This window comes from Grus americana, chromosome 4 (genome assembly GCF_028858705.1).
Source record: "Grus americana isolate bGruAme1 chromosome 4, bGruAme1.mat, whole genome shotgun sequence".
Classification (NCBI taxonomy): Eukaryota; Metazoa; Chordata; class Aves; order Gruiformes; family Gruidae; genus Grus; species Grus americana.
This window is the reverse complement of record NC_072855.1, coordinates 52,216,362-52,233,051: the sequence shown is the minus strand read 5'-3', so window position 1 is coordinate 52,233,051 and position 16,690 is coordinate 52,216,362. Positions and strand designations below refer to the sequence as shown.

Here is a 16,690-nt window from a genome sequence, read left to right as displayed (position 1 = left end):
AACATTAAATGTGGCAACAAGGAGTGTGAAAGCGGCAGCCAGTCTACAAGCAAAGTTTATCCAAAGAAAACAAACATCACTTTTAGTTTTTTTTTCCCCCCCACATCTCACCACCTCACGTAGTTTCACTTCTTAGGGATATCTGGAGTTACAACCTCCTCGGAAACTTTCAGCTGGTATTCAAGATTACCCTTGGCTCTGGCTAAGAGGAACGAAGATACTGGTAACGTGATAAAGAACCTCTCACCTTTACTTGGGGTTATTTGGTTGAATATGCCCTTTTTGCTGTGATCAAATATTATGCCCCACTAGGAAAACTAAATTAATTTATGAGTTCAGCTCAACCAAATCTACTGCCACTTTTGAGGGATATACTGAGAAGTTGTAATGCTGAATTAGTAGTCCCTCAACATGAACTGCTGTATTGGTAGCATGGCAAAGTGAAGAGCTTTGATACCTAGAGTTTGAATTCAGGATTTTTCAGTGTTGGGTACGTACAATACAAAACGAGGTGACTTGGAACACTGAGACACAGGGAGGGAGCAGGTTTTATGAACAGCTTTGCTCTCGGAACCTGCATGCAGTAATTCTCAATAGTTTGAAATAAATGTTTCTTTTCTCTCAAATGCCTCCTTCAGTGTAGAAAGTTGACCATCTGAGGCCTCTCCGCGTTATTTGCGGCTAACATGAATTTCATTCTTCATATTGAAATACTGAGAAAGAAATAGAGAAATTAATCTCAATGCTTCTGCAACTCCAACAAAATCTTGGGTCTCATAACTGCCTGCAACAACTGGATGAGGGGGGGTGGTGCAGAGTTTACACCTTCACAAGTGCTTGTCTGCCTACAGAGATTTTCCTACTTTGACAAATTAATGCTTTTATTACTCCAGCTAAGCCAAACAAATTTCAAGAGAAATGGAGAGCTTGCGCTGCATTTCAAAAATCACAAAGATATCAACAGTTGCAGAGAATTCAATTTCTCTTCTACCTCATATTAAAAGCCAGTTATTCAAAATAATTAAACTAATTTATTCTTCTTAAATATTTAAGAATAGGAAACTAACACTTGGTTCATAACCCCACTGGTGTTTCTGACATTGTAAGCCCCCTCTGCATCACCATGCATGATGACAGCAAGCAGTGAGAAAGAAGGATTTGGAAATCCAGCATCACAGTGTGGGACGGAAGGCAGCTATTTATTTTTTTTCCACGAGATTTTTGCGTACTCTGGCTGCAGTAGCTTTGGCTGTCTATTCCACTGCCAGAAGCCAAGAGAGCACACAAACTGACAGAAATCCTATGATCTGCCTGAAGCAGGGAATATACCGATGGCATGAGCTCATTTCACGTAGCACGTTACTTTCTTGGTCCTTCCAGGACATCTGGGCTGCTGGGAGGAGTGTTAGTTTTTGTCAAGTATTTCTGCAAATTCTGCAGGGTGAGTCAAGAAGTCTGCTGTCTCTATCCTTAAAAGTATTAAACTCTTCAGTAAAAGTGTTAATAGAACACGGTATTTATTTTCACATTTTCTTTGATTCCTTAAAACATGAGGAATTTACGCTGAGGTTATCAGTGATGCGAGGGGGGTGAGGGTGTGTTGTCTTCCCCTCTTTAATGCCATCGGTCTTTGCTTGGAGATTTAATCCAAGAGGGAACCAATGCAGGACATCCACACGCAGGCACACATGAACCTGAAGGCCAGTCAGATTAACTGTAAAGGGAACTTTTGTACCTGTAAAACGCGTAGAGCACCAGGAGGTTTCCGATGATGCCGATGGAGCCAATAATGAGCACACACGTTCCTACGGTGTAAAGAACATGGTCAGGGATCTCTGCCTTGGTCACAGTGTGTGGCTGGGTGCCCATGTTCAAACCCTAAATGGAAAACGGAGGAAAAGGAGAACTTAGCATATTCAGGATGCTGACACGTGCTGAGCCTGTTGAAGGAAGGCAGAGCATTCGCTTCCACTGTTCGTGCAAATCAAATACCTCTCTGCTCTTTTCACATCCCCTGTAATCAAGTTTCTCTCAAGTAGCCTTCATTACCTTAACAGTACATACATATATTAAGAAGAAAAACCAACAGGAAAAATAGACTGGAAAAAAATTAAAGAAGTTGCAATGATGATGCGAAAAAGGCAAAGACGTGCTAGCATAAAACTCGCACAATCTTCAGTTCAACAAGGAATAGCCTGTCATGCTTTGGTTTTATTAGGAGCACCGGTATAAAATCGTACATTTACAAACATTAAATCCCTTGGGTCTCCCCAAGCTCCCTAGCGACTAACTTAGTGCTGCAAAACCTAGGAATTTCCCATGGAAAGGGTAGGAGGCCACAGGTAAAACAGTAGCAATAATATCACCTGGGTAAACACAAATACATTAATCTTGATACCTCTTTCACTGCCCTTTTTCCTCTAGCACATGAATAAAACCCCACCAACTCTCTACATATTTTTTTTTTTTAAACAAATTCAGATTTATCACCATCTAAATTCAGCAGAAGGGCAGCCTACAGCTAATCCACTCAGCTCTCATTAGTGTTATCGATTAGAAGAGTCCGAAGTGCCTGATGGAGATTCTTATTTACCAAGTCAGAAGCAGTTAAGCCACGCAGAGCGCTCACACACGCGCTCAGATCCGGACAGTTTAGTCAAAGGTACGGCACCTTGTCACAGCCGAGGACTTACTCTGCTTCGCCGCTGTGCAGGTGTGTGGGGTATGGGACGAGGCTGATTTTCGCCTGTGGGAGGGGAGCTGGGTGACAGAACAGATTCAAGATGATAGCTACCGCCTCACTGGTAGTATTTAAGCAGCCGTTTGAAAATGGTGAGAACAGCCTTTTTTCCCCCTGTTACTAGCTCCTAATCTTCCATACTGCTCCTTCTCCTTTCTGCCTTCTGTTATCCCGTGCTCATCTATAAGTGCACGCACTACAGCTCCTTCCTTGTACAACAGTTCTAGCCGTGGGCATTATCCGTGGAACTGTGCGATCCCACTGGGGTGCTCCCCAGGGCAGGTTGCATTCGGCGATAGGAAGCACCCAGTGAGATGCACAGCACGCCCTGAGCGTCCACAAATCAGGGGGTCTGGAGCAGAACCGGTGACAGGAAAGCTCCTGGAGCTGAAGTAATGTTAGAAATGGTACAAAAGCTGTGGCTTCAAAGCAGAAAGCAGCTTTCAAGCCTTCTCAGTGGTCTGACAGATTGTACCCGTAACAGGATGACTACTGCCAACGTGACACTTCACCAAAGATAACATCGCTGTAAAAGTAGAAAGAAATGAAAGGGAGCGTCTGCTGGTGCTGGCTGCAGCGGGGGCTGTCACTGCTATTCCCAGCCGTGGCCATTGAGAGGCACCAGGCACAGACAGTGCCATGCTGTCGGAGCGGTGCTGCCTGGGCACGCAAATTAACCCTGATAAACTCCTTTCCTCTTCCCTCAAACCTAATCTTCTTAGCAGCGTGCGTGAGCTAAATCAGAACCCTGCCTCATTTCTGGCAATGCATACCAAAGAGGCTAAACTGGGGAGAAAGGAAAAGGATCTTTTTTTCTTCCTTTCCAGCTTATCCGTTAGGCACTCTCAAGACTTACCTCTATATAGAGGATTACTATATGGAGGAGTATTATATAGCTGTTGTGATTCAGGACAAGTAGTACTTGCCTGTTGTATGCATGATGCTTTACTTCATCGTATGGGAACTCACTGTTGCAGAAATTCATTTGAGAAATGGTCTATGAATTTCACACCCAAAGGTGTCTCACCTTATCTCTCTGCTGAAGAAAAGCCAACACGGACGTTTTGGCCTCATTTATACAGTTACGGGTGGTGAGCTGCGTCAAAAACTGAAAAATGTCTCATGTGACACATGTGTAAACTCAGATTACAGTTTGTTGGCAATGCTGGATGAAATATAAACTATTGATGCTTATAGAGTGGAATTTGGAAGGCAATACGTACCGGGGATTACACAGAACCTGCAATCTCAGCGAGAAGCTAAAGCGAGGGATGTTTAGATTACACAGGCTTTGGAGAAGGGATCTTGCCTTCGGAGGAGTCCATAAAATACCACAGCCCCTTTTGCTGTGATGTTAATAGCAGTAAGAACAACGTTAAGATCTGAAAAGACGCCTACTTACTCACTCTGCCGGCGTTACCCTGAGACAGCAGGATGTGGCAGGCATCCAGCTGTACAAAGTGTGGCATGCTGATAAAGACAGAAGACCATTTATAACACTGAAATTTGGATCTAAGACAATAAACGTGCATAACTATGTGTGTGTGTGTATATATTTCAACAGAAAACCTCAACTTTGATAAAAAATAATTTCATTAAACTAGTGGGAATTTTCTAAATGAAACAGGCTAAACAAGTACAAGTGGTGCAAGCCAATCAAAGATAATTTATACCTCATTTTAGTCACACAGTCATTTTCACTAATTTGACATAAATTTAAAATAGAAAACCTTAAGAATAAAGATTTAAATACTCTTAAGGTTGAGAATTTAAAATCTACTTTGTTGAACAAATACTGCTTTTCTAATACAGACCCTTTCTCGCTAGAGAATAACAACCAGATGGAGACAAACCATCAGTATCATCAAGACTTTAAGATATTCACAAAATTTAAGGTTTTTCCTCTTTTCCTACGATATCACCTCTGAGAAGCTGGCCTTTTCGGTAACTTTGAGTAACAAGCTAAATATTTTCTGATGTAAATATTTTACTGTATGAGGGTGAGGTCTAGAAATATGAAAAAAATTCTGAAGCCTGGTGACGTGCTGTAATGAGAAGCTGGTTTTGCCGATAGTCTCAAAAACTGTTAGCACTCTGTGTTTTTCTGATATTTTTAGTTTCTCCCAAGTCATAAGAGTAAAACTGAACTATAGAAGAATATTCCAAGTTGCTGTGACTCTTTCCAACTCAAAATCCAAATAAGTATTACACCTCTTTCCGAATGACACGGTAACCAGGACAGCAGTTAAGTACAGCAGGTTGCATTAGGTATAGTCACTGTCATGTCTTACCAGATTAAGTGTATATTAGCCTCTTTTACCACCAAAATGATGTACAGTCAATGACAGCTGGTATGAATCAGCAAAAAGTCAATTTATACTAGGGGAAGGGTCCTGCCTTTTAGACTTAGCAAAGCGTGGGTTTTGTATCCACCTCACACCACCGCTCTCTAACTGGTAGAATACACTGCGCAGTTATACTTCAGGCTATTCATTTTCATTTTATTAACAGTGAACTTCAACCCCCTGAGAATGCAATCGGAAATCGTACAAAGTTGAAAGGTGTGCTGTGAGATGCTCCCCTAGCTCCAGCTGTTTCACACTGCCATGGTGACGCACGGCTGCCCTGGATTCAGCACGCCTTTCCCAATAAATGTGTTTATGGGTGCTCAGTATCATCCCAACCACGTACTGTAGAATGAAAAGCCTGTTCTGTACAAGCCACAGCCTGGCTCCTTCTCTTTAGGGATGTGATTTAAGATAGAGATAACAAAGGAAGGCCTTACATTTTATTCAACCGATATATTGAATCTATAATGGGTGAAGTGAGTTTTCAAGGGCTCACATGAGATGTGTTCACCTGTCCATTTTCCCCCCAGGTTGGCTTTGCCACCCTCCGTTTGTGGTCCTGGGACAGAATCCCAGGCAACCTGCTGCAGGCACGTCCATTTCCTAAGTAAAGGTTTTAAAGACACCGTCCAGAACGACCTGATTGTTTCACTCAAAAATACGAACGTCAACAAGCAGCCCATGAAGACGCCAGTAGTTGTGCTGAGGCCAGCTTCTGGCATACTTGCCTATCCTGTACTCGCTTTGCTTGACTCCTTCTAAATTAATCTACAATCACTTGTGTTTTGACTCTGTGAGATGTTGGACCTGACAACTCACATAAATCATGATGTGGCCTTACCCTTATACGCGACGCGACTACAACATCAAAACGCTGTCACCTATGTAGCTGCTTGGAGGGCTTTCCTGGCAGTTTAACTAACTGCAGGCAAAAAGAGGATAAACAATTAACAGCTGTCCCTCAACTAGCTGGCAAAGGAAGCAAGCACCAGATAAAAAAAATAAACTTGGTCCATTTCTCCCAAAATAAAGACAGAAAACTTAACAGAGGAGAAAAGTTATTCTAGGAAAGCTTTTGTAATTTGATTTTTAGTGATAAAAAAAGTCCAAATAATTAGACCCATCTGTTTCTGCTTCCAGCTGGTGAGATTAACAGAGATTGCAATGCAAAAGACAGAAAACTGTGGTTAAAAAAAAGGAGGGCAAGGGCAGGTCCTGTTCAATGGATAGGGGTAAAAAATAATGGATCGAATTCAGAAATGGTGGTACGATTGGCATTAGGTGGATATAAGAGTATCTAAAGCCTCATTTATGCTCTGATTTTGGTCACGGATGCAAGCTCATCTTGCGGAAATGATTTACATTGAAATGAGCTTAAGTAAGGGCTTGCTTACATGGGGGATTAATGTGCACTAACAAGAGAGTGAATTAACAGCATAGCAGTCTCCCTGTGCTGACCCGCTACGGGGATTCACAAAGTAGCAGTTTGATTTTACTGTACTAAAAACTTAAGTCTATACAGTCATGCTTGGAAATTTCAAAGAAAAAACAATAAACAATATTTAGGTATAACGAGATAGGAGCAGTCCACGTGTGCCAGTCTGCGGATGTTTTTGAAGCGGTTCGTTGAACTGAAGCAGTTACCAGGTAATACTTGCCAAGTTCTCTGTAATTTCACTGATGGTCAGCATAGAGGTAATTTCAGTGTGAAGCGCCATCTGGTTTGAAATTATGACAGCATTGGGGGCTTAATGAATATCTTGTACATACGAACTCTTGAATCAGCAAACAGGAGACCATTGTTATGTGGCAACTATTGCAGAGCTAGTGATGGTCAGATATTTTTCAAAATATGATGTACTTAAAATGAATTACTTACCAAAAATATTGGTAATACCTTCAGGTATTTAAGAAAACAACCAAACCCCTAAAACAACAACTTTGTTTGCTCTGGTTAACATTACACCACCACACCATGAGTGCAGATTAATTCGGTCCTCAGAAAGTCAAATCAAACCACAATCATTCACATGTAGAAAAGTTACTTTTTTTATCAGTCTCCAGGCGACACTCTTCTTCCAGAGCTCATTCCAATCAGTTCACATGCCAGAGCCAGAAGCACTCGAACACATATTTATAGCATGCATTTAATCAAGAAGACAATCGGTTGAGCAAACTGAACTGTGAATTTGATGCGGTTCATGCAAAAGTGACGAGAACAGGAACTGCCAGTGCTGTGTACAACAAATAGCAAAGGCAGCCGGGTACCAAAGTTAGGCACTTGCTCCAGACCTAGGTGGGTATTTATCCAGACCGAGGTTGTAAGTTTGCTGAAACCCCCAGATAATTAGGTATATATTTTATTATAGAAAAAATTAATTCCACTCCAGTAAGTACTTCTGGGCTGTTACTGAACTGGACAGCCAGTTGAAAAAAAAGCCTTGTAATATTTGACTTCAAGACTCATTTGGGACATATATCCTTAAGATCTCACATTTAGCACATGCCCCACTTTGACAAGACACTTTCTTTCAGGTCGTCAGTATCCATGCTTAAACTTCTCATATTTGCAAGCAATCTAATGGCACATGGTTGTGGGGGAGAGGGTGTGTGTGTAGAAAAATCTCAAAAAAACTAAAGAGAAAACCATCAAGACCCAATCAAGTTCTCAATGTCATGAGAATAAACCCCGTTAGATGCTCAATGAGGTAGGCAAGCTCCTAACATATAATTAATAAGACATGATATAAAAATGATTCACATGAGACTAATATAGCAATCAGAAGTAAACAATAAAAGTGAGAATAAGTAAAGTTTTAATATCTGTCTGCTCATTACAAAGTTATCTAAGGGCATATTTTCATCTCTCTGGAGACTAACAGAACCTTAAAATGTAAAGTCTGTTCTGGAAAGCAGATGGACATTGTTTTCTATGTACTTCCTGAGCCACACCGCTGAAATTAGTGATAAAAGATCGGTTTGGTTCTCTCAGTACAAAAAAAAAAAAAAACCCCAACAAAATCATCCCAGCTGAAAAACAATGAGCTGGCTTGTGTTCCAGCTCGAGCGCTGTCTGCGCCACTCGGGCAGGGGTTAGCAAACGCGACGGCTTACTCAGTCTTGCAAGTTACTCTGCTGAGCGTGCCTGCACAGCAGCGTGCCTGCACAGCCTGGCCTTGGGAGGAACGCTGTGTTACTCGCTCCCTTGTTTTTGTTGGGAAGCGCTGGCAAGTAACTAGCACATTTTTTTCCCCTGCCTTAATCTGAGTTACAATAATCAAACCTTGAGGCAACGGATTTTTTTTCTTTCCCCCAAGACCGGAAAATCTTAAAGCAAGATACCAGAGACATGTTTGCTGAGGGCATTTCTGTTCCAGTACTGGTGCGCTTGTATAATCGAGACAGGTAGCATTACACAGGTCTTCACAATATTTTCCTCTACACAAATTCTATGTTCTGTTTAAACACATCCAAATCTATCCTGAGAGTGCAAAACCTAAAAGAACCAAGTTCGACCATGACTTTAGTGTTTTGGAAAAACAAGCGAATAAACGCGCGCTACCAGAGGCTGTTAATACTCAGTTGAGTCGGAGGCTCAGTCCATCTTCCCCTTCTCTCGTCTCACAGGCTCACACACCAGCACAGCCAGTTCCTTAACGTAACCTCTGAGAAACTCACCATATTGTCCCCTTAGCCATAAACACCTCCAAAATTGCCTGATGCTGTGCCCAAAACCACCCCACGCTACACGCCAGCTAAGCGTGCCCAGGCAGGCAGCACATCGAACAAATCTAATCAATGCTAACACTGCATCAAAATTATCTGGACTATTACAGCTCAATGCATTTTTGTTTTGTCCATGAGGGAACAGATAACTCTTAGCACGGTGAAACAACAAAGCCATAGGCAGAAATCTCAGGATATATTTTTTAGAGCATGTTAAAGAAAGGCATATGTAGTCAAAATATGATACAGAGTTATTTCCTTCAATGTAAGGAATCTCGTAGTCTTCAGGGAGAAATAATTTATACTCTACAGCAAATATTTAAGTTTTTATCTTCTCATGCATTATGCATCATAATTACATAGGTTATTTTTCTCCCTCTGTGGACCTTACTGCTAACTGCAGCTCAAGAGTGCTCTAAACTGACTGGGGCTGTAACCCTTTGGCATACCATGTGCTCCTCACCTGAGCTGCTCTCCCCTCTGCACCTCCTTCGAGCTCCTGTAGCTCATCCTGGTCCATTGTACTCATCCCAGGCTGCCAGATGACTGCTGCTCCCGTTTCACCAGCCATGGATACCTCTGCCCGGGATGCTCCCGCTCCAGCCTGCCCGCCATGCAAGTGAAGCAATTTCATGGGACGCCGCTGTTTGCCGACGGCAACGCGGTGCTGCAGCACCCATCGCCTGCCGGGACCGAGCCCCTTCCCGCTCCCGCAGCCCCCAGCTTCAGGCCAAGCAGCAGCGAGCGTGACTGCTAGGTGATGCTCGTGTGTTACTGGTTTTAACAGGAGCACGTGAAGAAATGTCTTTGCCTTTTCACAAACGTTGGCACCACATTTTGAAATCCTGATCTCTGCCAGTGGATATAACATCCTGCCCTCAGGTTTCAAAGAGCTTGAACATATACTCTGCTTTCTGGACTGCTAGACTTCTGTATTTTATTTTAGACAAAAGAGTATTTTCTTCCTTACTGTTGATAACAGAGCAAGTCTTTCACCAGCCATCTCTGGCTTTATGCATCTTGTCTAGACTTTAGTAGTCTTTTCATTGCACTGTTTTGCTTCTCGGAAAGACCCACTGAGCTGCTGCCAGAAGATCTCTGTGCAAAAACTGCTCTGAGAAGTGGGCCCTGCATTTAAATAGATCCCATGAAAACATGTGCTTATTTTTAAGGATTCTGAAAAAATTCAAGAACTGACATCAGCTTTTCAAAGGGTGATTACAATATGAAAACACATCCTAATTAACCAGTTAAGGCAAGATGTAAATAACTAATACTATATGGTCTTTCTAATGCTACTTTTAAAAATACATATAGCTAATATTTTTCATCACTGTAGTCATTTGGTTCCTGCTGGATTCTCTGCTCTATATTTTTTCTATTCTGTCACCTGTGATGAAGTATGGTGAATGATGAAGGGAGCACAATGTTAGTAGTAGAAATGCACTTCCTCTATTAACAACATTTCAGTGAAGTTTTATTTATTTTATGTGAGGACAGCTACGCTGTCACAGTAAATGGAAAAATCTTCCTACCTACCTTCTTTTACTTTCACAAGGAACTGGGGATAGACAACAAAAGCCAAGTGAACCTACATGCATGTTTTGTACCCAGGCGCTGTAGACTAACTTCAACAGATTAATCTGTACAGGGACCACATTTCTGGGATAAGAAATTGCTCCATTTCACTTCTAACAGTTTCTTCTACTGTGGCTTCAAGCCCTGCATGAAAAGGCAGACTTCCAGAGGTTTTTAGGCACTTCACACCTACCTATTGATTGCACTGGTGGCGATGCACCTACTCTTCTCCTGTGTTGTTGAAAATACTCCTTGGTGTTTAGCTGCACTGTTAGATGCCCGAGTATCATGAAAATCTGGTTTTGGAATATTTTATGGTGAATTTTAGAGATCACTGAGACATTGTTTAGTCCAACGGCCTACACATTTTAGTCTGAGACATTCCCACTAGATTCTCTAAATACTCTGCCTAGAATAAAGCACCTAGCCACCACAGGTAATGGAGATAATGGAGATGACTGGGAAGAGAAGGAAATTATGAAGTGAGATGGATTCTCTGCAGTGAAAGGCAAACCTTTGTTGCCAAATGAAAACATTTGGCAGTAGCACAACCTTAACTCTCCAAAACAAGAGTAAAACAAACTCTCATCCAGAAAGCAGATCATTACTTTTCTAGTTGCCTGGAGGGTGAAGCACTTATGAATTCCTTGTGGATTTAGCATTGCTAAAGGAACAAACAGACCAACATCCAGCGAACAAGTGAAACTGGTGACTCCATGTTTCAGAGGATGATTGAAGCAGCACTGGCAAACCAATAAGGAACTGCAATATGGGCATAATTAGAGAGCAATTACAGCAGACTCCCAGATTTATAAAATGCTAAAATAACAGAGCATGACTTTATGCATTTGGTGGGAAGAGGTACGTATATGGAAAGTAACTTTGGTATCACTCAGAAAACTTAATTATCTCATGGCAGCGCTCATCTTGGAGGAAGAAACAATATCTCACACAAAAGCGTCTTTACTTTGATCCAGAAAAGCATCAAGACAACTTTGTTATAGCAGTGAAGGAATTTCAGCCTTTCTCTGTCCACTGCCATGCGTAGCACACTGAAAATAGGGACTATGTAGTTGTTTTAATGTGCTCTCTTGTTTGAATTCTGCAGACCACTTTTCAAGACTCTACAAAAGGTAACAAAAGTTTTAGCACATCTGTATTAGGAAACATCATCTTCACCTCACCCCCACAATACTCTCCAGATATGGGGTGCATTTGAAGCAAGTCTTACATTGCCTTTGCAACATCAACTCAGAACCATGATGAACTACCAGAAAAGAAAATCTCAGCACAAGGCAAATTCCTTTTCTGAGTTAAGGAGAAAGTGCTATTTTACAGAAACAGAAGCCCACAAGCTGATTAGGTTCAAATCTGGTTTTACTGTGCCAACTCAGAAAGCCTCAGGGAGTCCTCACAAGTTTTTTCTGCAGAGCCCTACTTCTCATCTCAGACAAAAACTAGCTCCTTCTGAACCTTTATTTTTAAAAGGCATATAAGCAAGCCAGCAAAGTAACATGCACCGGAGAATCTCACAAACCAAACAAAAGTAAGTCTAACAAAGCATTGTGTAGGTCTCAAGTCACGTTCATACTAGATTTAAGCCCACACTGGGCCTTGCTCAGTCCACTGACTCCATAAAAGCATTGCACTAAAGAGCATCTCTCCACAGAAAAATGGGTGAAGGGATAATCTGCTCACAACAGCTGTGGGGGTGAGAGAGATACTCACTTAAAATTTCTTCACAAGTAAAGAGCCCGTTGAAAACAAATACTTATTGTTAATTGCAAACTCTGAACTTTAATAGTAGTTTATTGCTGTTAGTTTTGTTGTGATCAAACAGTCAACACTGAGCTAATAACAGAGTTGAAAAGCAATTTCACAGCACTTGTACAGTCATTACAGCTGAATACAAAATAATTCTATTGCAAATGGATTACCTAAGGGTTTTGAAGCATCACCCAGGACACCATCACACTGCTTCCTCGTGCACTGTTGAGGAGGGACTGCAAATACTGTAGATCTTGCAGCCCTCCAGCACTTGAGACAACCTGTCTTCCCTCATCACCTCCTTTAGGACTGGCACTTACCTGCAGCAGCGCCACTGGAGTTTTCCAAAGCGCCAGCACTAATCCAGGAGCTCCCTGATGCTCCTGCTGTCACCGCTAACCTTTGTTTGCTAACGCTCATCTTCTGTGCAATGGTGTACTGCAATGTCGCGGAGGGAGGGCGTGGTAGGGCCAACAGCGCGTGTTTCTGAGCCATGTTCACTCTCTACCGTGGTGAAGGTTTAGTTAGGTACATTAATGGCATATTAGCACAAGTTTCAGTATAGAAATTGTAACAAAAGATATCAGGTATATAAGAAAGTATTCATGGTTTTCTTTCTAAAAACAGGCAAGTAATTTGCTGATCACTAGGGTTATTGTTTGCAGAAAGTTCAATGAAAGTACTTTATCCTTTTTATAATTAAAAAAAAACCAAATAAATTTCCTTCTCACCTGAGATCAAGTCATTTTTCAGGCACTGCTAACTTAACACGGCTCAAAGACAGCACGCTCCTTCCTGTTACTCTGTTAGCCCTAGATTAGCTGTAGCTGTTTAAATGAAGGTGTTTCCATCATCATCTAAGCCAGGTGGACTTGGTTTCATCTAGCCAGTTATTTCATTGGCAGCACAGCTGTGCTGATGGCAGTCAGTAAATTTCCATGGGCATCAGGCACATATCCCCACCTGGCATTCAAGTCTTCTGGTCTGCACCCTCCATTAAACTCAGCAGCCTCTCTCAGTGCCCCGTCTGTTTGCAATGCAAACATCAGAAAAGTCATCTGCCTCTTTATTCGGCTTTCTACCAGGGTGTGTTTCACCTTTGCAAATGCTGTCAAACAAAGCAGACGATACCTTTCCCTGGGTCTGCCCTCAGCAGGAGAGATGGTGACTCCAGGCTCGGACGTCACTGCAGTGGGCTGCCCCAGAGGCATACGCAGTGCTCCATCTGCACAGCAGCCCACCTCTGCGTGCCTGACCCATGTCCTACGTTCTGCATGCATCTCATTGCACGTTGAACTACTGACCACCATCCGATCTCAGGCATTTCTGACTGGTTAGTTATCTACCTGCTAAGCGTGCTGTCAAGTCCCAGTATCTACCAAAGCTGCATGTTAAGTTTGAACAACATCTTTTTATTTTGATGTTTCCTAGGGTGACTGTCCTTGTCAAAGAATTTATAGAATGTGTCTAGCGGCCATATTTTTGAGTGCTTTGGTAGAGTACAATCATTTTGTGCAAGTCAGCCTGACAGTTGCCTCTCAACTGCATTATGAGTAACTTCAATTCACTCGCCCCAGTATGCTAAGTTTTCCTACTTTTCAGGGTTCAGAGAGCTGTGGCTTGGATTGCAGCCACAATGCCTTGCAACTCCGTGTTTTCCTGTTAAGTTTGCATAACTCTGAGAAACTCTTGGATACATTTGATACCAAAGGCTGAACCATCTCATCTAGTAACATTGCTTTGTCATGCTCTGGTGGTTCGAGAACGTTACCAGCCTCATTTAATCGCTTGCACTAATATGCAGACACACATTTCTATTCTGGGCCCAGTCTGGCACGTGCAAAGAATTCTGCTTGAAACTCAGCTTGGCCGAGGACTGCTAGATGAAGCAGCCCGTCTTCAGGAGTCACACACTCTGCAGGCTGGCACCCCAGCACATTGGGAATACAGGTGGTCCTGGGGGAGATCATTTACAACCTCTGAAGACAGTCAAACAATGCAAAAAAATATTTCAACTTTAAATCCTTTGATCAACTTACTGAGGTATATTTGCACATATGCATGTTTTTGTACAGCTAAGTTTATGGCAAGAGAAAGCAATACAGAATGTGAACTAATTCAAAATGTGGCGAATACATAATGACAGGGAACAAAACTTGGATTCCCCAGGAAACTTTAGAGAAAGTTTAACAGCAAACGTAATCCCCACAACCACCATGATAAAGATGTGATGAAAAAGACAAAATCAATTAGAATTGATGATCTTCACTCAGTACATTTAAATGATTTGGAGTTATGAGTTACATGCTCAAACTCCTGTTCACTTGCCAGTTATTTGTTACCTAACTTAAGAGGACTCTTCGAAAAGCTTGCCCAACTTTTTTCTTTCTGATTTATTCCAGAACAACGACCTGTTGTGATGAGATTACATCCACAGCGTCCCTGCCAAGCTGGAGTTTCTCCCAATACCACTCCCACAACCCTTTGTCTTCCACTCTTAAAACTAAAAAAAGAAGCAAATAGTCTTGGTAGACTTCTTGGAATTCCAGGTCTGGGCCGGCTAATGAAACTCAGTACAGGCAAATTATCAAAGATTTAGTAGGAAATCTTCTATCCTAAAATCTATACAAAGAATTATCATAGTATAAGGTTGGGGTATAACAGGGATGAGGGGGAATAAGGACAGGGGTACACAAATTCTTCATGTTTAGTTTGCTGACCTGTCTTAGTTTTCTGCCCCAAATCATCATAACTAATTTGCAATGCACAAGAAAATCCTCTTTTCTTTATGAAAGTTTGCAGATAATCCTAGCTAAACACACAAACGATTGAGAAACCTTCCTGCAGTACTTCATTTAGGTCACTTTACATTACATTAATCAGCTCCTCAAAAGGATAACAACTCTGAAATCTGCTTTAAGACTTCATTTATATTTCCTTTTTCATTGAAATTTTCCTGCTATTAATGACCAAATCACAATAAGGTTTAACCAACTAGATCTTGATGATGCAACAAGTACCATCATAAGCCATCACCTCCTACATCCTCCCTTGCATAGCCAGGGTTTTCCCATCAGCCAAAACTCCAAATGCATCCTGAAAATCTAAAGAAAACAGCACAAAGAATATACATTTCCGTTTGGGAAGAGCTGGGTCAACTGCACAAAAAAATAAATCAAAATTCATTACATCAACAACTTCAATGAGGTTTTTTTTTCCTTTTAAAGCAGCAGCAATTCATTTAAGCCATTTCTTAGAAAACAAAGCAGAAGAGGAATGCTCCCTTCCCTTCTCCCTGCCCAGCTCCCACTTTCCAAAGCCTTCCTCCAGGCACGTACTTTTTGGGTTCAGCCGAACGCATCTCCCTTCCCTTCGCACATCCGCTCTGTGCAGGACTGCCAAGCTGCGACTCATCCCGAAGAGCATTTGAAATCCCAGGGTTTAAAAAGCCACTCACAAGCAAGCCCTCCTCCGTTCCCAGCCTGACAGCTCCGGGAATATATCGAACCGCAGCGCAAGCCCCCAGGAAACCACCGATCCCATTATTCAGCCTGACTGACCCCCACCATGAGTGTTTCAAGTGCAAAAAGATGACTTAAAAAAACCCCAAACCAAATACCCCGCTTTTTTTTGTTTTGTTTTGTTTTTGTTTAAATGTTTGGGGTTTTTTTAATAAGGATGGATACCAGGAGGAGCTCGTTTCCAGGGCAGCTGAGCCCGGGAACATCCGGAGCTCCGGAGGGTACCACCCCCGAGGCTGGGCATCCTCAGGGGGTTGGTGCCCGGGGTCCTGCCTGCCCCATACCTGCTCCCCGCGATCCCGGGCAGGCAGCCTGGGCAGCCAGGGATGAAGGGCGGCGTCTGGGATTTCCCTCGCAGCGACTCGCACCCGTGGCCTCTTATGCTTTTGCTGTGAGGAGCCTGGCTCTGCCTTCCCTGTAACCCCCCTTTAAGGTGGCTGAAAACAGCAGCCGAGCCCCCCCGCCACCCCCCCCGCCTCTCCTGGCTGGTCAAACCCAGCTCCAGCTTTCTCCTTGCATGCCCTGTGCTCCGTCCCCACGGCCCCCCGTGGCTAGGTTAGGGTGGCTCTGCCCTGCTGCACGTATGAGCAGCCACATGCCTAAACCCACAGCTGGGCTTCTTGCGGGGTTGTCGAGGAACAGGGATTGGGCGTAAAACATAGCCACTGCCCAGCAACTCACCCTGGAGTTACCGGAATTTCATCGGCAGTGTATGGCTTGACATTCAAGCTTTGCCTGTCCTGGAGATGCTTGAATAACTGTAGAAAATAGAGTGAACAGCACTGAATGGGGCACAGGAATTTCTTACCTCACGGCGTCTCGTTGATGTCATGTTTGTAAAGCTGAGCTCTTCAGAGGTGCTGAAACGTGATGAAAAGAGCGGGGATCGGATGGCAGGGATGCTCTTTGAGAGCTGCTTTCTCTTGCACCGTGGCCAGAAAGACATCACAAAAATAGTTACATTTATATCCCTATATTTTTTTCTTCAATGCGGTGACAATATTTTCAAC

General features: G+C 42.7%; 1 protein-coding gene across 1 annotated transcript in view; it reads right to left on the bottom strand.

Moving 5' to 3' along the window:
• Window positions 1–16,064, bottom strand: part of LOC129205990 (melanopsin-like) — a 36,669-nt gene extending 20,605 nt beyond the window's left edge. The window contains exons 1-2 of the mRNA XM_054824535.1: window positions 15,965–16,064; window positions 1,736–1,878 (exon numbers count right to left, since the gene is read on the bottom strand). Of these exons, the coding sequence (XP_054680510.1) occupies window positions 1,736–1,869 (134 nt within the window). The 5' untranslated portion in view covers window positions 1,870–1,878; window positions 15,965–16,064. The remainder of the gene's footprint in view (window positions 1–1,735; window positions 1,879–15,964) is intronic.
• Window positions 16,065–16,690: the final 626 nt, after the last annotated feature.